The sequence below is a fragment of the Odocoileus virginianus genome, chromosome 7 (genome assembly GCF_023699985.2).
Source record: "Odocoileus virginianus isolate 20LAN1187 ecotype Illinois chromosome 7, Ovbor_1.2, whole genome shotgun sequence".
NCBI classification, from domain to species: Eukaryota; Metazoa; Chordata; class Mammalia; order Artiodactyla; family Cervidae; genus Odocoileus; species Odocoileus virginianus.
In genome coordinates, this window is record NC_069680.1 from 49,611,211 (window position 1) to 49,633,601 (window position 22,391).

The window sequence follows — 22,391 nt, forward strand, 5'->3', positions numbered from 1 at the left end:
ACACACAGATGAAATGTATATATAAGAAAATGAGAATAAACTATTAGTATATCATATGGAAAGATTATCTTATGCTAAGTTTGGTGTGTTAAAAAATAGAATCACATAATAAACAACAACGTCCTACTGTATAGGAGAGAGAACTATATTCAATATTCTGTGACAACCCATAATGGAACAGAATATGAAAAATAATGTATATATATGTACAACTGAAACATTTTGCTGTACAATAGAAATTAACACTGTAAATCAGCTACACTTCATAAAATAAATTTTAAAAACAAATTAAAAATTTTAAAATAGAACCATATAAAATTTCACACAGGTATGCATATGTAATTTTAAAAAAATCACTCATAATTACACTTACACTTTATAGTCAATCTATTAACTATATTAATCATGTTAAAAATCAAGAGGTTTTATGACAGTAGTGTAGATTTTTGAAAAAAATTCCATTTCAATTTATGTGAATGTTTTATAAACCATAAAATTCTAAATAGCACACAGTGTTGTTTTTATTGCAATGTCCTATTAGCTTCTAGAATAACTGGAAATGTCATCAAATTAAAATCACTCAACGTATTAAATTATAAAATTTTATTCACTGGAGTTCAATATGAAATTCACAAGTAAAGTAAAGGAAGTCAGTTTTCTAAGAAGTTATAACAACATATATAATAGACAAGAAGTCAACAAAGATTACAAACAAAATTTTTAGAAGTCTTCCCACAATTTCATCTTCTAGACTTGTGGGGGTAGTAGTAGAAATTAATATCCAATTTTTACACATCATATCCAAAATGCTTCAGCTTCCTAAGAAGTAAAATAAAGAGAAAATATCATTAAATAAACATTTATAATCCTGATTTTTAAAACTCAATCTAATAATTTGCACTGTAAAGAAATAGTGATCAAGAAATGTCTTTCAGTCAGGACTTTGTACATTTTAGTAACCAATCAATGAACTAAAGTATTTTTTTCCTTAATGAATTATTGAACTTTTACCCACTAATTTTGATCATCTTATGTCATAATCATTGAATTTTCTATTTGTCTGTCTATTTTTTGGCTGAACTGTGAAGTCTGTGGGATCCAAGCAGGGATCAAATCTGGGCTGCAACAGTGAACGCAGAGTCCTAACCACAGGACCACTAGGGAATTCTCTTGTCTTTCTTTCTTTAAAAAAAAAAAAGCAAAAAAATTTTTAAAAGCTCAAGAACTCTCAGAATCACCACTCTCTTCCCAATGTTATAAATTATCAGTTTATTTTTGAAGTCTTTTCTGCAAAGTCACTTATAACCATTTTTATGGCATCAGTGAAATTGCCATTCTTCTAACCTACAGCCAGAATTAGCAGGAATTAAGAATTTTAAGACATGCAAAAAGGCAAGTGATAAAATTTTTAAAAATTAAACAACAAAAGGCTTGGTTCATTTTGTTGATCTTTCCTCAAAATTCTCTTTCTTATATTTTGGTCACTTATTAAGACATTAAATATTTTCATTTCCACCACACTTGTGTGTTCAGATGGTAAAGAATCCCTCTGCAATGCAGGAGACCTGGATTTGATTCCTGGGTCAGGAAAATCCCCTGGAGAAGGGAATGGCTGCCCACTCCAGTATTCTTGCCTGGGAGAATCCCATGGACAGAGGAGCCTGGCAGGCTACAGTCTATGGGGTCACAAACAGCCAGATACCGCTGAGCAACTAACACTCACTTTCTGTGTTAATCAGTTTTTTTAAAATATCTGGAATTTTTTAAAGTATTATGGAATTGCAAAAGGTATTAATTTGTAGTCTGTTGAGCACACTGTTGGAATGTTTTACTGAATGCCTGTCAGGTAGGGAATTTAGAACCATTCCCAACTCCTTTTTCCAGAAATATAGGGTCAAATGAGTTAAGTAATTTTCAAAACCTTGTATCCAAGTCCCTTATATACACTCAACTTAAAATGAGCATCAATACTTTTAAAAAGTAGTACGATTGGAGTGGGAAAATATTTTCCGCTATTTTTTGCTCAAATCCAAAAAGGCAGGTAGAGTTTTAGGATAGAACATGAAAGAGAAACAGGGAGATAGAGGAGATGTATACAAATACCTTCTCCCTCTTTTGACTGATACCTTCTCCCTCTTGATTCATCTCTGTGATAACTAACTCCTCCCTAAGGAGGGGATGATTACAAATTCGGCAGCAATCATTGGCAAAGTGGTGATGGTGGTGGTGGTGGTTTGTAACCACAGAGAGCCTGTCAGGATCCTCTGTCCATGGCACTTCCCAGGCAAGAATACTGGAGTGGGCTGCCACTGCCTTCTCCAGGGGATCTTCCCGACCCAGGGATGGAACCAGCGTCTCCTGCACTGCAGATGGATTCTCTACTGCTGAGCCACCAGGGAAGGCCTCATTGGCAAAGTAAACGCCTAGGATTTCCCTTAAATTCAACAAGTCCTTGTGCCATGTTTGGGAAATAAGGCGGAAGCATAACACATGAATTTGCAAAGTGATTTTCCTTGCCTCGTATTTCCTCCACCTCCAGCTTGGGTTTCTTCAGTCTGTACTTCGAGGGGTACCTTCAATTTTACCCAATTACAGTAAGAGAGAGATGGAACAGGAAGCAAGGGAAAGACCAGATGAATGGTGGGGATTGAAGAGTGCACAGAAACCCACTTCTCACCTGATTTAATCCGGGCAGTGGTAGATAATGCTGCTCCTCGGTTTTCTCTCTGGCTGCTCTTCCTAGGACAAAGTGCATTCAGCACAGGTGGTCTCTTAGCAACCTTGGTTCCTGTGTCAAAGCACATTAAAAGCCTTTACTGAATGGGGAGGTGGTTTGGGAAGTGGACAGGCAGGGAGCCTGGGTGGAGAAACTCTCGAAGAAGTTGGGAAAATGTGATATGTTAATTTTAGTGGATTACAGAAACTACAGCTAAAAACTACATTTAAAAACTATAGCTAAAAACTACACCTTTTACAGAAAGGTTAAACAGAATTCTAGAATTTTCCTGACAGGGCAAACATTCACCACTCTTTTAAAACAATAGTTCTCAGGGGGTGGGGGGCAACAGAAGAGATGTTGTTTAAGGGTTACATATGTGCAACTGATAGACAAATAAGTTCCAGAGAGGTAATACACAGTACAGTGAGCATAGTCATAAAATTGTATTGTATACATTAAACTTGCTAAGAGACTAGATATTATTTGCTTTCAGCACAGAAGAAATGACAATCATGTGATATCGCTACTATAGCAGTCATATTACAATATAAACATTTCAAATCAGTATACTGTACACCTTAAACTTACACAATGTTTGTGTCAAATATAACTTAAATTTTGAAAGGTTCTAAAATTATTTTTAAAATATATGTTTCATTATCTTCCATAGTACAACAAACAAAATTTCTCCTTCTGCATAAGAGGCAATACTCATGAGATTTTATATCTGCTATAAACTTTACAAGTTTTAAGATTTTGTATCACTTTTAAAAACAAATTAGAAAGTGGAGAAGTGAATTTATTTGCAAAGACCAGGCTGTAAAATTCAGACACAACTGAAAAATTATTTACCCAACAAAATGATGATTATTACAACTACAAAATAATAGAAACGCTACTTAGAAAATCATGTTGAAATATTTAAGAATGACTAAAACCAATAACTTAGGACCAATCATTACAATCCTGGGTATATACCCGAAATACAAGCATGGATATCCACACCAGAACACACATTCACACTTTATTTGTAATATCCTCAACTTAAAAACAAACCAAATGCCTATTAGTAGATAGATAAATCCATATCATGGAATATTATACAATAATGAAAATTAAGTTATAGCTACATGAAAAAACAGTGGTGAATTTTACAAACATAATATTGAGTTTTTAAAATGCAAGACACAAAAGAAAACACATGGCAAATATATTTATGTAAAGTAGGAAAACAGTTAAAGCTGTATGACTTAGGGGTGCATAATATGGGTAGCAATGGTGTAGGTGGTTAATTGATCAAGTAAATCTGAGGACTGACTACCATAAAATCAGGATAGTGGTGGTGTTAATGGAAGGGGTGGAGAGCTTTCAGAAAGTATTTCATTTCTTTCTTTCTTTCTTTTTTTAAATTTGGCCTTGCCACATGCCATGCAAAGATCTGAGTTCTCCCTGCAGTGGAAGCACTGAGTCTGAGTCTTCATCACTGGACCACTGGGGAAATCTCTTTTTTAAAAAAATGTTTCACTTTCTTTTATGTTGATAATCAGTTTTTAATTACTTGTTAAACTGCACATAGAAATTTTATATGACTTTCTGTAAGTATGTAGGACTTCACAATTGAAATATTCTTTAAAAAGTCAGAGAATTATCTACAAATGTCAATAATGGCTATAGCTGTGGAGTTTGGGTGAAGGACTATATGTGATTTTTTTTCCCCCTTGTTTCTTTCATTTCTCACATTTTCATTTAAAGGATGTTGCTTATGAAACTTCAGAACACTAAAGAAAATAGTCTTCTAACTCCCTGTCCTCTTTCTTGTCCATCTATTTAAAAGTAATGACTTAATTTTTGTCAAACCAATCATTTTAACAAATATGAACTTGGAAAAATTAAATGTATCAGTGAGAGATTTGAATGAAAATATGTAACCTACACTTCATTCAATAAATTATGCATTTTCATTAAAATGTTTCACTGACCCATTTCATTTTTCTTGAGTTTATATTAAATCTCTTTGGCTAAAGAACATGTTCTTGCTTCATTCCAAAATGCTCATGAAAAACAGGAATGTGGGTGGTTCCTGTTTGGGTCTTCTCCTTAATGCTAGATCTGTTTCTAGAACTAAATCACTGAAAGCACTCAAATCTGTACCACCACAAGTTTACTAGCACACTCAGATTTTACTGGGGGTTAAATGATGCTTGATTTACATTTTGCCTAATTAGTCCTTGCTATGCAAGAAGCTTGGTAATCATGTGTTTTTTCTCTTAGGAACATTCTTTTGGAGGAATGGCTATTTCACAGCAGCATTTTCAGAAAAAAAGATTTGTAGTGTTTTTTATTGGATAAAACATGCACCAAATAAACAAATTTCAAAAATAAGTTGATTAATTTGAAACAAGTTAGCACACTTCTTAAAGTGTAATAGGATGTATTGAGTGGAACTATCTTATTTTGAATATAACATTTAAAAATCCTAGCTAAAATAACATTAACTCCAATTTCTGATATAAGACATCCTAGGTTATCTGGGACCTAACATATTTCATGGTGAAATTTCAGATGGCTGCAAATAATTGCCCCTATGTTTTGAATGTCTCTCTATACCTTTCTTTTCCCTATTTCCAAAAGGCAATGAGAAACAATTTATTTTGTAGAAATTAATTTCTAGAAAGTTATACTGAAAGTAGTATGAATAATCTCTTATCTAGTTTTCAAAACTTGTCTTTATTATATTCTCTTTTGACTCCACCAACAGTCCAAATAATCTAACCCAAATTAATCTGTTTATTGAAAGGTTAAACAGTGGTATCCCACAAAGAAAATTAGACAAATGTCTAGTAGTAGTCACTTTTGGTCTCTGGGGGTTGAATTTCATAGCATTCTCTGTTTTTCACCCTGCCATCAGCTTGTAGGCACTAGCCTTTCAAATCTCTACAATCTTGTAGATTGTAGAGACTCCTGGGACCCCAAGAAGAGTGCATTTGCTAAATGGTTTGGCCCCCTAGGAAAATCAAAACAATGCAAATGAACCAGTAAAACTGCCTCTATTACATAAAATTATTACTTGTCCTAACACTTCACCCATTTCTCAATCTCTCCCAACCTCTCCTATTTCCACTTATTAGGCATGGAGTCTCAGTCAAGACAAAGAAGAGAACATACTTTGCAAAGTCTCTTTTTCAATCAGAAGAAAAACACTTTTCATTGGATTCAAGATTATAGTCTTAAACACATGAGTAACATTTCAAAAATATTTTCTGTTTTGTTAAGAATTTGCTAATCCTACTCGTTTCCATCAATATCTAATGGTCAAGACAATATTCACAGAAGTTCCCTAAATACACAAATAGAAAAATGAAACACAATTGAAATCTGTCCACTCTTGCTTAACAAGTCACTTAAAGTGGCTCAGACAGTAAGGAATCTGCCTGCAATGCAGGAGACCTGGGTTCAATCCCTGGATTGAGACAATCCCCTGGAGAAGGAAATGGCTAGCCACTCCAGTATTTTTACCTGGAGAATCCCAAGGACAGAGGAGCCTGGCAGGCTACAGTCCATGGGGCCATGAAGAGTTGGATAGGACTGAGCAACTACCTCTTTCACTTTTACTTTTAAGTAAAGTATAATGCCATTTATCATGGGTCTAGTGTGTGCCAGGTTATGATTAGGCACTATTGGGACATGGAGAAACTGCCCAAGGTTCAAAGCTAGAGCCTTGATGCTAGTAATCTAGAACTTTAGCCCCCAGATGCCACTCTGTTTCAATTATGTGGATTTATTATTTTCAAATAATAAACGGACTGAAATGGAAATATCCACATGTAATTACCAACAGCCATTCTTTCTCTTTAGTCCCGATTCCTTTCCGTGTATGTGAACTGCTGGCGGAACCAAGGGATGGATAGTCTTACAGTTACCTCTCTGGGCCTGATAACCCTGAATTTGCCGGGATACTTTTACAACAGCCAGTTTTATTCACATCGAAACCATCTTCTCTTTATAAATCGATCTTTCACAGGCCACTACTACAAGCTTAATATCTAGCAACCAGATTAGCTGAAAGTTCAGGTTTTTTTTAACCTGTTTTTTATGAGTTTTTACTCTCTGCAATTTTATTCTCTCCTATTATTAGTTTTGTTATCAACCCACTGATCATCTTATTTCTGACAAGTTTGTCCCCCTTATCTTTTTTTTTGGGCTGTGCCAGCGGCTTGTGGGATCTTAGTTTCTCAATCAGGGATTTAACCCATGTCCGCTGCAGTGGAAGCGCGAAATCTTAACCACTAGCCCACCAGGGAATTTCTCCTCTTGGTCTTATTAACATTAGCTGGATGGAGAAATAACAAGAATGCTTCCAGGACTTGGTAGTTGAGAGACGGGTCAGGAATAAGATTGGTGGTATTTGACTTGGATCTGCCATTTACCATGAGACCCCGGGCAAGTCACGTTAACTCTCTGTGCCTCTGTTTGTTAGCACTTCTATAAAATGGGGATGATAATAACTGTGTGTGTGCACATGCTCAGTTGTGGTCTGACTCTTCGTGACCCCATGGACTGTATCCCCCAATGCTCCTCTGTCCATTGAATTTTCCAGGCAAGAATACTGAAGTGGGTTGCCATTTCCTACTCCAAGGGAATCTTCCTGAACCAGAGATCGAACCTGAGTCTCTTGTGTCTCCTACATTGGGAGGCTATTCTTTACTACTGCGCCACCTGGGAAGCCCAATAATGACAGTAGCCACTTCTTAGGGCAGTGTGACAATTAAATGAGATAATACTTGTACCTAGCGAGTAAACACTTAATAAGCAAGGGTAACTATCATTATCAATTATACTCTACCATATTGCTTCCTAGATGGTACCCCTTGAATAAATCAGTCTTCTCAGTTTCTCTTTAAGTATCCAAACATGAAAACTGTCACACACCTACTCATCCTTTGAAGCACAACATATCTCCTCTGTGATCCTTCCTGATGTCCTCAGGCAGAATTTAGTGTCCACTTATCTGGAATGTATTGAAACTCACTACAGTGTATTATGGTTATTTGTTTGCATGCAACACCCATGGGCAGTTGCTGTCTTCCTAGAAAGTGGGGATGGACTTACCCATCCTGAATCCCACTGCATCATGGTATTTGATGTTCATCATTTTTAACAATATTGATTTAATAATTGCACATCAAGCAGAAGCTTTCTTGGAAGACTTAAAGTTCATTTTGCTCAAAAGACAACTACAACAAGAAAAACACATATAGTAAGTCTACTTTTACCACCAAAATTTCAAAAATAAAATCCCAAAGTTGGGTAGTTCCAATTTCACCTCCGGAAAATGTCTCTCTCTCTCACAAAATTTATGTTTAATGAAATTTATCTTTTAGAAACCTGAGAAATCATATAGGAATCATACCTTGTTGATGTTTTTGCTTTTTTTTTTTTTTTTTTGGCCTGTAATTATGAGACCTAGTCAAACGTTGGAAGAGAACAAAACTTTCGTCCTGGCCTACAGGGTTTCATGATGGAGATGTCCTGTTGGGATGGTTACTGTTTTTCCAGCATAATGGTGATTTGTCTCCTTAAGATTCTAGAAACAGATGACAGCCTGGTAGGAGAGGAGACATAAACTCCTTAATTTTGAGTCATTCAGAAGTTAACTAAAAAATCGGGCATATTCAATAGTTAAAAGGATTTTGTGCATTCTCTAAGTTTCCAAAATAGAATTCAAGGTGCATTTTCTGAATTAATTATGTGAGGAATTACATGAGGAAGAGAATTTAACAGATATCTGAGAAATTAACTCAGCAATGATATGAGCATTTTACAGAGAAAGCTTGAATGAGAATAATAATAAATGGCATAAGGTTTTACACTGAAGTGATTATGAGCATGATTGTTAAACCTTGTTTCCTGCCTGATTAAAATATGATTTCAAGGAGACCTTTCTCTCTCTAGCTAAGAAAAACAACTGTAGTGAAAAAATCTCAACTATGACAGAAATGTTAACACTGGCAAAGAAATTGAGATTTCTTCCAGCTTCTCATTTGACAAGTGAGGCCCAGAGAAGTACAGTAACTTGTCTGAGGTCACACAGTTACTTTTCTTCTGAGCTACCATATTAATTGCCTCAGTAAGTTTTTGATACATTTATGATAAATTGGATTCTGCATTTCACCAGACTTGGCTATTTGAAGATATTCTACCTTCACCACCTCCCAACGGCTTTGATTCAGGCCAAGGGAAGGCCAATGTCTAGGATAAAATAAGCCACAAGGAGAACTGGGAAACTTGGGAGGTAAGACCTGCCAGAACTGACAAAGTGGACTTTGCTTGGAGACAGAAACATGTGCCCTGTCACAGAGATGGGGGTCAGGAAGGTTGTGGAGCCGGATGGAACTGTTTGAGATTCTGGTTCTGACTGGTATTAGCACAATAGCCAGACATTTACCCTCACCTGCTATCTCATCTGGAGATAGACATAACCAATCTTGCATGGGATTGAAAGGATTTTACTGATAACTATAGTTAAGAAGGGCCTGCACATATTCTGATTTTAATTTCATAAAGCCACATGAGGTGAGCACTAATGCTTCTATTTCCTTAGTTGGAGAGACTGATGACCAGAGACCTCAGGGAGCTATTTGAGATCACACTCCAGGGGATGACCAGGGATTTGAATGGAAGTGAGTTTGGCTTCAAAGCCTTAGCCACTGCACCATCTCAGGAGTGGTCAGAAGAATGTTGCCTGGCAATGGCTAAAATAACAGTTGATATGATGAAGCTTGGGAGTCAAAAAGGTGGATACTTCCTGCAGTCCAACAACGATGGAGGGAGGTGAGGGACTGAGATGGACTTAAGACATGGCAAGCCCCAGGAAGCTGAGACAGACACGCAGACATGTGGGCCAGAGGCCACTGTCTGGTCTGGCAGAGCCCCATGAGGGTCCACCTGACCCCCAGGAGTACACAAAGGGTCCCAGACCTCTGTGGAATCCCTCTGCTCTTATCCTCTTCAACTGGAGTTCTCATGCTTTCCCTCCATGTCAATATCTGTCCAATCTGGGCCTTCCCAAGCCATATATGACCATGCCTCACATTTTTTAAAACCATTAATTAATTAAGTAATTGTTTTGGCCATGTGCACAGCATGTGGCAGGGCTTCCCAGGGAGCTCAGTGGTAAATAATCTGCCTCCCAATGCAGGAGTTGCAGGAGACTCAGATTCAATCCCTGAGTCAGGAAGATCCCCTGGAGGAGGAAATGGCAACCCACTCCAGTACTCTTGCCTGGGAAATCCCATGGACAGAGGAGCCTGGTGGGCTACAGTCCAAGGGGTTGCACAGAGTCAGACATGACTGAGTGAGCACACAGGCACACACAGCATGTGGGATATCAGTTCCCTGACCAGGGAAGGACCCTGTATTCCCTGCGTTGGAAGTGAGGAGTCTTAACACTTGGAGCAACAGAGAAGTCCCTTGCCTCACACATCTTGAGTAAATATTCTGGCCCTAAAATGAACAGTTTTTCTACTTATAAATAAACATCTTCTCTTAATCATCCACTACTGAGACTCCTGAAGGCTGAAACGATCCGAGACCCTGTCCCTAAACCAAACAGACTGCACTGCCCCTAAGAAGACATAAATTACTCAGTTATAGGCACATAACATTAAGAAAGATTCTGGAACCAAAACAATCAAAATGTTTTCAACCTTCTCCCTGCCAAGTTCCCCAACCCTTGCCAGGAATCACAGCTGTAGTGCAGTCTTACAAGGCCAGACGAACTGTCCAGAGTTGTGGCGAGGACCAGCCCTACAAAGCTTCCTTGTGGAAGGAAGGAGGGGTGGTACCACATGACACCTTCCATGGTGTGATGAAGCAGGAGTGGAGCTGAGGCCAGGTGCTTATTTGTTGGGTTTGGGGATTTTATTTGCAGAGCTCTCATATCGAAACAAGTGTCCTCCCAGGTTTGGCGAGTGGAGGGGAGGTCTCTGGACCTGTTTGAATTTTCTTAAAAGCATTCAGGAAAACCTTTTAAACCTCTTTCTTGGCCTGTAACACACACTCGTTTGCCTAAATTCACTGCTAGCAGTTTTGTCTTTTTAATCTAATATTTGATTTCTGAAACCAGCTAAGTGTTATTTGGAGTCAAGTTAAGCTGAGAAGGCAGATGGCCAGGTTGGAGAACAGAATTTCAGGTTCAGTGAAAGACTGTAACCTCTTCTAAGGCCAAATTAAATTTCTAGCATTTAGCACAGGGCTGGGGCTTCCCTGATAGCTCAGTTGGTAAAGAATCCGCCTGCAATGCAGGAGACACTGGTTTTATTCCTGGGTTGGGAAGATCTGCTGGAGAAGGGATAGCCTACCCACTCCTTTATTCTTGGGCTTCTCTTGTGGCTCAGCTGGTAAAGAATCCGCCTGCAATGAGGGAGACCTGGGTTCGATCCCTGGGTTGGGAAGATCTCCTGGAGAAGGAAAAGGCTACCCACACCAGTATTCTGGCCTAGAGAATTCCATGGACTATAAAGTCCATGGAGTTGCAAAGAGCTGGACACGACTGAGCAACTTTCACTTTCACTTTGGAACAAAACAGGTACTCAAAAAATTAAAAAAACTGGGGTGGGGAGGATGAGATTCAACTTTATGGTGAGTTTTTCTGTGCCTCCCAAGCTTGTTGCGTAGAAGGTAAACCCAGGGAGGAACACTGAAAAGCAATGAGTTGTTTTCTAAGAATGCACAGCTCTCCAAGGTGAGGTCCGATAATGATACCCCTCCTCAGTGAGTAGGTTTGGGGGTGATGGCCCTGTGGAATGCCTGCCCACTGTCTTACTTCTCATGTACCATGGATCAAGGCCATTCTGACTTATTTCAGTTACTCATGAAATGACTTCTCTCTCCTACCTTATTCTGAGTTTACTGACCCTTTGCTAATCTAGCACTGTGTATTCACACAGTGGGAATTAAATAAACATTTGCAGAATGAAAGCTTGCAGTGGGAAACAAAAATTTCATCCTGTCTCTTGAGCATACAGAGTAAAACTTTGGGAAGTAGGTATTCTTTGAAACAACCCTCCTTTCTGTCTCATCCAGACACAGAATTGGAGCTAGGAAGGGGGGCAACCAGTCTTTCAGAACCACAGAAGCACGGAACCAAAAGAAAAATTTTAGAATGCTGATTATAGAAGAGCAGAAAAGTTTATTAAAATAATAGTTTGTGCTTTGAAATTGTTTTGAGTTTCCCCAGCATCGTTGATCTTGTTGTAGTTGTTTAGCCACTAAGTCATGTCCAACTCTTTGCGACCCCATGGACTGCAGCATGCCAGGCTTCTTCATCCTTCACTATCTCTTGTAGTTTAGCCATAGCCTAATGTCCTGAACTGCTTACCATATGGCATCCTCCAATGACCCCATCCTCAGCATTCCCATGGCTGACATAATCCTAAGGATGATGTTATTAAAAACACTAAAAGCCAATTATTGTCTCTACAGTTTAACCTTTCCCATCAAAGATCACATTGGAGGTTCTAGGTTAAGAAGATTCAAGAAAAAATTCAAATGAGGGACTTCATCAATAATGTTCCCATACTCAGCTGCTTAGAAACATTGTGAGTAAAACCCACCACCTTATCAAAGAGGTTATAACTCTTATCTCATAAACAAGGAAACTGAGGCTCAGAGAGGGTGAGTACTTGCTTAAGGTCACACAGCTTGTTGAGCCAGGCCTCAGTACCAAGCCAGCATCTGCCTCCTTCCCGTTCCCTGTGATGCCTCTTTTATTTAGAAGGCTGATGCACATGTTTAAGAGGACTGAACATACATAACCAAAGCAGAAAACTCTCTTAGTCTGTAATCCTGAGGAGGGACTGGAATGTCAGCTTTCATCTTTTCTGAGAGGGCTGGGCAGGGCCCCAGCTCCAGGGTCCTCCTTTTCCAGACAGAAAACACAGTGACCTACTTTGCAGGACTCTCAGAAGCAACCATTATTTCAAAAGGAAAAAAAAAAAAAAAAAAGGCTGCAAGGACAAAGCCTTTGGCTAAACATTCAAGAAGGCAATAAATTCAAGCAATATGACAGGTGCCCTCTGTCTGCAGCAAAACTCAAACATGGAGAAATGACAGACAAGGCCCAAGTGTCCAGTCCAATACTCCCCTGCAGACACCTTCCATATGTAAATATCTCGTTGAAATCACTGAAATCCTCTCTTTGGGGAGGGAACACAGAAAGACAGAAATAATGTTAATAATAATTATTAATAATATACAATAATTAATAATAAATATTAATATCTGGCATGACCACAAGGCTGGGTCCAACTTTGAGATCATATTAATCCCTTGCTTCTCCTTCTGCCTTTATTAAGCCAGAAGGAAATGGAGGGGATAGAATTTTAATTCATATTAGATCATATAACCAGCCTTATAAAAACTGGAGAGACATTGAAAGACAGGGAGAGAAAACAGGTTTCCAGAGTCTTTGAGCTTCCTGCATTCCCCTACCAGAAGCAAGCAAGACTTCTGCTAAACTTCCCTCTTGTCAACATTTTAAAAGGCCAAAAAAAAACCAAAACAAAACTTACTGTTCAGGGGTTCAGTAAGCGAAGTCCAAAGTCAAGGAGATGATCTCTCTCTTTTGTGAAAAACACCATCTGCTCCTAGGTGGCTCAGGAGACTTGCTGGGCTGTTATTAATAACTGGCTTAGCGCTTTCCTGAGAAACATGAGCCAGGCTGTCACGGGAGGAGGTGAGTGGGGAGGAACTGACAGACACAGGTGGGAAAAATGATGTCAAAAATACCCTTAGGCCCACTGCTACTGCTAAGTCACTTCAGTCGTGTCCGACTCTGTGTGACCCCATCCCTGGGATTCTCCAGGCAAGAACACTGGAGTGGGTTGCCATTTCCTTCTCCAATGCATAAAAGTGAAAAGTGGAAGTGAAGTCGCTCAGCCATGTCTGACTCTTCGAGACCCCATAGACTGCAGCCTACCAGGCTCCGCCGTCCATGGGATTTTCCAGGCGAGAGTACTGGAGTGAGGTGCCATTGCCTTCTCCTAGGCCACAGAGAAGTGCAAATAACCATGTGGAGTGGGCCCCTCCAAAATCAGTACTCATGTTAAAGGTGCTAAAACTTCAACATCAACTAACCAAACACTCTCTACTATCTTACTCTCTTGGAAAACGTCATGACTCAAATAATGTCAAGCTTTCCTTTGTTCTTCTGAGCAATTCTTTTCCATAGATATTAATATTTGAATATCTTCTCAAACTACACATTTTTGTTTTGTTAATGTTGAATTTCCTGTTTTTCAAATACATAAACAAATGGATTTTCAAATGCACATTATCAATTTGTTAAGGTTTGTTTTCTTGTGAGCATATCAGTCTCTCTCCCTCAAATGATCCCAAAGCCTTTCCTGGCAAAGTGCATGTATGTGTGTGTTGGGGAAGGGGTGCATTGTGACAGCATCATAATAAAGGGAAACCTGTAGAATTCAAGTTCAAAGAATGGAAATAGTCATGACCTGGCTACTGGTTTACAGCAGGTCTTCCCTTTTGAAAAACTATCAACTATTTCCAAAAAATCTAAGTCTATGTCTCCCTTCCCCTAACCAGTGACACCAAATTGTTGAGACCAAGAACTATCTGTCTTCTAACTCACATGATCTAACTTACATTAAACACTGGCTCTGCGTCTGTCTAAAGTGTTAAAACTGAGGATCACAAAAAAGTTATTAGATTATATAAAGATACAGAATTGAAGGGAACAAATGCTCATCAAATTGTCTAATTTGTAAGGATTCAGCTGCCACCCTGGGTCAGGCCTGGTAACTATTCTATTTTTCAAACTCAGCTGGGGCTTCTCCTCTCCAGCCACGCCCCTGACATTTGACCCACCTTCAACCTGAATCAGCACAATTCAGAACAACCCTTCCTTAATCATCCCCGTCCAGCCCGAAAGCTGACCATAAACATGGACCTTCCCTGATCAGTGGGCCAGCCATCAACTCATTCACCCCACAGGCAACATCCAACTCCTTCCAGTCTTGTTTCTCCCCTTTGGGGAAAAAGTGGAAGCAGTGACAGACTTTATTTTCTTGGGCTCCAAAATCACTATGAATGGTGACTACAGCCATGAAATTAAAGAACACTTGCTCCTTGGAAGAAAAGCTATGATAAACCTAAACAGTGGATTAAAAAGCAGAGACATCACGTTGCTGACAAAGGTCTGTATAGTCAGAGCTATAGTTTTTCCAGTAGTCATGTACAGATGTGAGAGTTGAACTATAAAGAAGGCTAAGTGTTGAAGAATTGATGTTTTGAACTGTGGTTCTGGAGAAGACTCTTGAGAGTTCCTTGGACAGCAAGATCAAACCAGTTAATCTTAAAGGAAATCAACCCTGAATATTCATTGGAAGGACTGACGATGCTGAAGTTGAAGCTCCAATACTTCGGCCACCGAGGAGAAGAGCGCTCATTGGAAAAGACTCTGATGCTGGGAAAGACTGAGGGCAGGAGGAGAAGGGGCAACAGGGGATGAGAGAGTTAGATATCATGGACATGAATTTGAGCAAACTCTGGGAGATAGTGAAGGACAGAGAAGCCTGATGTGGTGCAGTCCATGGAGTCTCAGAGTTGGACACGACTTACTGACTGAACAACAAACAACAAAATTTTTTTTAAAAAGTCATTTTCCATCTGACCTTTGAGATGCTTGTGATCTTGTGGTCAATGTGTCATTTTGCAGTGGGCCCCTTCCCCATATTATAAGTCTTTTCTCTTTTTTTGAGTATTTTTTTAAGTTGTGGTAAAAGGCACATATCGTAAACATTAGCACCCTAAACATTTTTAAGTGTGTGGTTTGGTCATGTTAAGTACGCTCACTTTATTCTGCTACAGATTTTCAGAACCTTTTCATCTTGCAAAACTGAAACTCTCATCCCCATTAGAAAGCCACTGTCCACTGCCTGCCTTTCCTCCAACCTCTGGCAACCACTTACAACAGCCCTTTCAAATGCTCCCCCTTACCTAAATCTGGATTTGTCTTGGACAGTTTTCTGGTGTCATGTCTCAGACTGAATGTCAGCCCTCCCGTGGACCATGCCGTCTTCACCTAGGTTTTCACATTGGCTTCTCTGAGCCTCTGTGTCCTGGAGATCTGGGATCTTCATTCAGGGCTTTGGATGGCTGTCTCACATGACATCCTGAGTTACAGTGACTTCCCCTGGCTCTTCTGCAAGGCCCCTATTTCTCTTCGGTTCCTCTTGTGAGATTTTTCCAGGAAGTTCCTTCAGCTCCTCAACTGAGGATTGAATGAAGAAGGATTCTTTGCATTGGGCCAGTGTTAAGAAGCATTAGAGCAGTAACATGAGGGGGATGATCTTTCCTGTCCTCTTGAAGGTCTTTATGTATGATGTGATTATCTAATCCCATGGGTTACTAACTGGATGAGTTTCCTAGGGAGGTCCTAACAAAATGCCATAAACTGGGTGGCTTTGAACAACAGAAATTTGTTGTCTCAGAGTTCTGGAGGCTAGAATCTGAAATCGAGGTGTCAGCAGGGCCATCTTCCTTCTGCAGGTTCTAAGGGATGATTTTTTTCTTGTCTGGTCCCAGAGCTTGGTGACTGCCTGCAGTCCTTGGCATGTCCTGGTTTATGCTAGATGATCTACATATATAATTTCTTTTTTTTTTTAATTTCCCTGTAAACTACCTCAAATAATTTATTTTTAAAAAATAATTTTATTTATTTAGTTTTGGCTGTGCTGGGTCTTCGTTGCTGTGCGGGCTTTTCGCTAGGTGCGGTGCAGGGACTTCTCACTGTGGTGGCTTCTCCTGTTGCCCAGCACAGCTTCTAGGGCACATGGGCTTCAGAAGTTGCAACGCATGGGCTCAGCAGTTGAGGCTCCCCGGCTTTACAGCACAGGCTCAATAGTTGTGGCACACAGACTTAGCTCTTCGTGGCATGTGGGTTCTCCCCAGACCAGGAATCAAACTTGTGTCTCCTGCATTGGCAGGCAGATTATTTACCACTGAGCCACGAGGGAAACCCTACATCATTTCTAATAAGATAAAATACTGAAATGTTAACAACTAAGCATAATTTTAAGACTTTATATATTTTGATCTCTTAGTGAATGTATTTTCTTTTACCACATTAAGAAGCTGTACTGTAAAGATGTATATGGCTATATAAAGTTGTGAGATGTATGTTCATAAGCTTTGCTATAAAATAGTGTGTGACAGTTCACAATTATCCACTTTCCAGTTATTTCTGTGGAACAGAAGTTGCTGGGGTTAAAAGTTATGATCATTATATGTGAATGAGTCTCTGGTAGAAATAATTGCAAAGGAAAATAAATTTGTATGCAAGGTATTCAGGATGTGCTTTTGTTAAGGGAAAGAAGAGTAGCTTTGTCCTAAAGTAAGATGATTAGTTGTTTGAGAGTGAGGAACAGGAATGCAGAGGACAAAATCTGCCTGGATATAGAAAGTTGTAGAAGGTTCACAGAAAGGGAACTATATTTGTCATGGCCAACATTTGTTAAGGGTTGGTGGTGGTTTAGTCACTAAGTCGTGTCTGACTCTTCCCAGCCCAGGAATTGAACCCAGGTCTTCTGCACTGCAGGCAGATTCCTTATCAACTGAGCTATGAGGGAAGCCTCCTTTGTTAAGGGTTAATGGGCTTATTATAAGATTGTCTTTAAAAGATCACTAGTATCAAATATTATACTGGTGTAAAACTGAAATTCTATTTTCTCGTTGCCAAATGACAAAATTTTCTTGGATTACTGATCTGCTTCTTAAGAGATTAGAAAAGGGTTCTCAGTCTGCCTAAAAGGCAAAAGATTCTGTGTCTTACAGGAATACTTTCCTGTGCCTTACACTGACTTTACCAGGTCCTTGATGACTTAAAGGAACAAAGTTTTCTCACTTTGGGAAGAGCTAAAGTTCTTTACAATCATATCATCTTCTACTTTAAAAAATATTTGTCACTTTGATTTCAAATTGATTTTATTTTACATGGCCAGAAATAACCACATTTCCTCAATCAATTGCATTGTTTTTGTAATAAACTTAAAAAAATTGATGTATAGATGATTTATATTCTTCTTTTTTTTTTTACAGTTTCTTCCTAGCTGTGTATCTCAGCCCCAAAACAAACAACAGACAAAACGTTGTTGTAAGTTAGGTATAAAAACTGTTAAGAAAGTAAATCCTAAGAGTACTCATCACAAAAACATACTTGTTTTTTCTATTGCTTTATATATATATATAAATATATGGTATTATATATGATATGATACATATATGATGATGGATGGTCACTAAACTCATTGTGGCAACCATCTCATGATATATGTAAGTCAAATCATTATGATGTACACTTTAAACTTAATATAGTGCTGTATGTCAATTATATCTCAATAAAATGGGAAGAAAAAAAAACACCCTTCATGTAACTTAGATAAGATTTATAGATACTCCCTCATTTACCTAGGATGAAGCCAGCCACAAACTCCAGTTCCCCTTATTTGTCTATCAATGATTAGCTAAGTTGTTTGACCCCACTGACTATCAGGCATCCCTGGTAGCTCAAATGGTAAAGAATCTGCCTGCAATGCAGGAGACCCCAATCCCTGGATCAGGAAGATCCCCTGAAGAAGAGAATGGCTATCCACTCCAGTATTTTTGCCTGGAGAATTCCATGGACAGAGAAACCTGGCAGGCTACAGTCCACAGGGTCATAAAGAATCTGACACAACTGAGCAACTAACACTATTGACCTTTATGGACAAAACACCTGCTGACATGACTTGACCTAACTTTACTCTGGCTTCTTCCTTTCCCTTATGGAGCCGGTACTTTGACCCACTTTCAACCTGGGCCAGCATCAAAATACTGCACAGCCCTTCCTGACCAAACCTGTTGGAGACCCTTGCAAATCTCCAGCTCCAAGCACTCTATTACAACAGTGCCCCTCCCCCCATTGCCATAGTCTTTTCAAATAAAATATCTCCATATCTTCCTCTAGAATTTCTTTTATTTTATTTTACTGTAAGAAAGTGCTGAGAGGTGAACCCAGTGTTATAAACATTGAGGACTATGGAAAGTGAAAGTTGCTCAGTCGTGTCCAACTCTTTGTGACTCCATGGACTTAGTCCATGGAATTCTCTAGGCTAGAATACTGGTGTGGGTAGCCTTTTCCTTCTCCAGGGGATCTTCCCAACTCAGGGATTGAACCCAGGTGTCCCGCATTGCAGGCGGATTCTTTACCAGCTGAGCCACAAGGGAAGCCCAAGAATACTGGATTGGGTGGCCTATCCCTTCTCCAGCAGATCTTCCCAACCCAGGAATAAAACCAGTGTCTCCTGCATTGCAGGCAGATTCTTTACCAACTAAGCTATCAGGGAAGGCCCAAGGACTATGGGGCATGGTCCAAATACTTAAGCAGACAATCATGTCTTAGTCCTATTTTACAGGTAAGGAGATAGAGATAGCAGAAGTCTAAGAGACTTGCTGACTCACAGCACCAAGTGCAGATTTGGGAATCCAGGTGTTATATCTTAGCTCCTAGAAAACAGTGCTCCTTCCAGCAAGTGCATGCATGCTAAGTCACTTCAGTCCTGTTGGACTCTTTGTGACCCTATGGACAGTAGCCCGCCAGGCTCCTCTGTCCATGGGATGCTCCAGGTTAGAGTATACTGGAGTGGGTTGCCATGTCCTCCTCCAGGGGATCTTCCCGACCCAGGGATTGAACCCACGTCTCCTGTGTCTCCTACATTGGCAGGTGGGTTCTTTACCACTAGCACCACGCAGCACAAACATGCTCAGTTCTGGTCAATGTTTAGAGTAGGTTTGGGGAGATTATTGAAAAGCGTTGGTTAAAAACAATCTCCAATGTTTAAAGAAAGGGAAATTGGATTCAAGAGTGAAAAAAACAAATGGAATACCCTGAGCTTCAGGAAACTTCTGATCTGTGGAAGTGAATGAAGACAACCCAAATGAGAACAAGCAAAGGCTATTGATTTAGAGCTTGCTCTAGCAAGGGAGTTGACCACCATCACGTGCATGTGACAGAAACTCAAAAGCAGGCAGAAGGTCTTCCCCGGTGACTCGGTGGCAAAGAATCCGCCTGCTAATGCAGGAGACATGAGTGCAATCCCTGATCCGGGAAGATCCCACCTGCCATGGAGCAATTGAGCCTGTGCGCCAAAACTACTGAGCCTGTGCTCTAGAGCCCGGGAACTGAAACTACTGAACGCATGTGCCGCAACTACTGAAGGCTACGTGCCTAAGCCCATGCTCTGCAACGAGAAGCCACCACAATGAGAAGCCCACACACCTCAACAAGGAATAGCCCCCGCTCACCAAAACCAGAGAAAAGCCTGTGCAGCAACACAGTCACAAATAAGTAAATAAAAATTATTAAAAAAAAAAAGCAGGGTGAGAGTGTGAAAGTTTTCTGGTGGATAAAAGGGTAGGAAGCCCTGATTGGAGGCTGTTAGCATGGAGAAGCAGTAGACAGGCCAGTGAGACTTGGAGCTTTCCTGTGTAATTGGTTAGGGGTGCATAATGGCTTTCTCCTGTCTGTCCTATAGCAGAAGTAGGTACAAAAATTAGGGAGGCTGTCGGTTATTAATCAAGTCCTGGCTGTTTGGGATCAACTGCCACAGGGATTAAGATTTGGCTTCCTGGACTAGCTACTGCTGTTAGGAGGATGGCTTCCTGGGCAGACCGCAGCAAGCTGTGGGTCAGGGTTCTATTTTTATTTATAGTTCAGTCTCTCAGGGCTCTACCGGGACCATGCATTTAGAAGAGGCTTTCAGATATCTGACCAGTCCTGCAGGGGAGTCTATACATAGGCCAGGGATATTGGCAAGAGGTATTCCACTTCCAGGCTGGAGCAGGGGCAGTACTGTCCACTTGGAAAGTAGTTACAATTTCCTACCTGACAGAAGGGGGCGAAGGTGGCCACTTGCAACCCAGCAGTCCTACTGCTGGGCGTACACACTGAGGAAACCAGAACTGAAAGAGACACGTGTGCCCCAGTGTTCATCACAGCACTGTTTACAATAGCTAGGACATGGAAGCAACCTAGATGTCCATCGGCAGATGAATGGATAAGAAAGTTGTGGTACATATACCCAATGGAATATTACTCAGCTATTGAAAAGAATGCATTTGAATCAGTTCTAGTGAGGTGGATGAAACTGGAGCCTATTATACCGAGTGAAGTAAGTCAGAAAAACACCAATACAGTATATTAACTCATATATATGGAATTTAGAAAGATGGTAAAGATGACCCTATATGCAAGACAGCAAAAGAGGCACAGATGTAAAGAACAGACTTTTGGACTCTGTGGGAGAAGGTGAGGGTGGGATGATTTGAGAGAACAGCATTGAAACATGTATATTACCATATGTGAAACAGACTGCCAGTCCAAGTTTGATGCATGAAACAGGGCACTCAAAGCTGGTGCACTGGGATAACCCAGACGGATAGGATGGGGAGGTGAGAGGGGGGTTCAGGATGGGGGACACATGTATACCCGTGGCTGATTCATGTCAATGTATGGCAAAAATCACCACAAAACTGTAAAGTTATTAGCCTCCAATTAAAAAAAAAAAAAAAGTAGTTACAACCTAGAAGTTGAGAGTTATATTTTATTTGGTGGGAATTTTTAGGACTTCAAGCCCAGGACACAGTATCTCAAAGGACTCTGAGAGAATTGTTCCAAGGAGGTAGGGAGAGGAGTCAGGTTATATATAAGTTTGCAGCAAGGGGCAGGTCCACTGAGATCTCTGTGAGTCATACAGAAGGGACTTGATATCCTCAAGGAGCTCAGTCAACTGGGAGAAACAAGCAAATAGATGAATGCATTCAATTATTTCCCCAGGTCTACCATGAGCTGTCTTGGCTCTGAGCTTGCAAATGGCCATTCCTTCTGTCTAGATGGCCTTTCCTTGCCCTAGTTCCTCACTGTGAATTTCTTTCTAGTTTCCCCAAGCCCCAGGCTAGAGCCCTCTGAGTGACCTGTGCTCACCTTTCCAAGATTGCTTATGCTATTCTGTCCAGGGTTTTTGCCTCTTTTCCCTAAATGATTCTGAAATCCTGAAGACCACCTCTCGATCTGGGTTTCCATCATCTGTCTCATTCCTAATACAAGGCAGCCCCTCAGATATTTGAAGGTGTGCACGGAGCACAAGGGTAACACAGATGGGAAGACTGTATGATGGAGGAGGTGATGCCAGGGTCAAGTCTGAAAGTGATGCCAAAAGCTCAGCTTCTCTGTATACTGATGCCAAATAAAATCTCAGAGACAGAGTGTTTGGGGGCGAAGTAGAAAAGGATAGCTTTATTGCTTTGCCAGGCAAAGAGGGACTCAGCAGGCTCAGGCCCTCAAAAGCATATGTCCCCACTTAGGAAAGACTGTGAGACGTTTCATAGTAATTGTTCAAAGATGGAGTGATTGACTCTCAAGGATATTCTTCTGATGGGGTGGTGGGGAGGTAAGAAGGAGTCTGCATCACCAACCTTCAGGTCCAACTGGTCTGGGGTCTACATCCTTGTGGGCAGTATACCATTGTAAATTGTTAACTTCTCCCACCTGGAAGAGTTTCAATATCTGCAAAATAGCTCAAAGATACTGTGTGTATCACTTGATGGGGAAACTGGA

General features: G+C 40.2%; 1 protein-coding gene across 3 annotated transcripts; it reads right to left on the reverse strand.

Annotated features, from left to right (window-relative positions):
• Positions 1–588: 588 nt before the first annotated feature.
• MRLN (myoregulin) lies at positions 589–17,816 on the reverse strand. Of its 3 annotated transcripts, XM_020897115.2 has the most exons (4): positions 15,737–17,816; positions 13,291–13,420; positions 2,678–2,788; positions 589–819 (listed from the first exon to the last, which is right to left on the reverse strand). In XM_020897115.2, exon 4 carries the CDS (start codon positions 797–799, stop codon positions 659–661), a length of 141 nt encoding a protein of 46 aa, XP_020752774.1. In that variant the 5' UTR covers positions 800–819; positions 2,678–2,788; positions 13,291–13,420; positions 15,737–17,816; the 3' UTR covers positions 589–658. The 3 variants fall into 3 exon arrangements, with proteins under 3 accessions (XP_020752774.1, XP_070326790.1, XP_070326789.1); XM_070470689.1 differs by lacking the exon at positions 13,291–13,420; XM_070470688.1 differs by lacking the exon at positions 15,737–17,816 and having other exon boundaries at positions 13,291–13,671.
• Between the last annotated feature and the right edge of the window lie 4,575 nt (positions 17,817–22,391).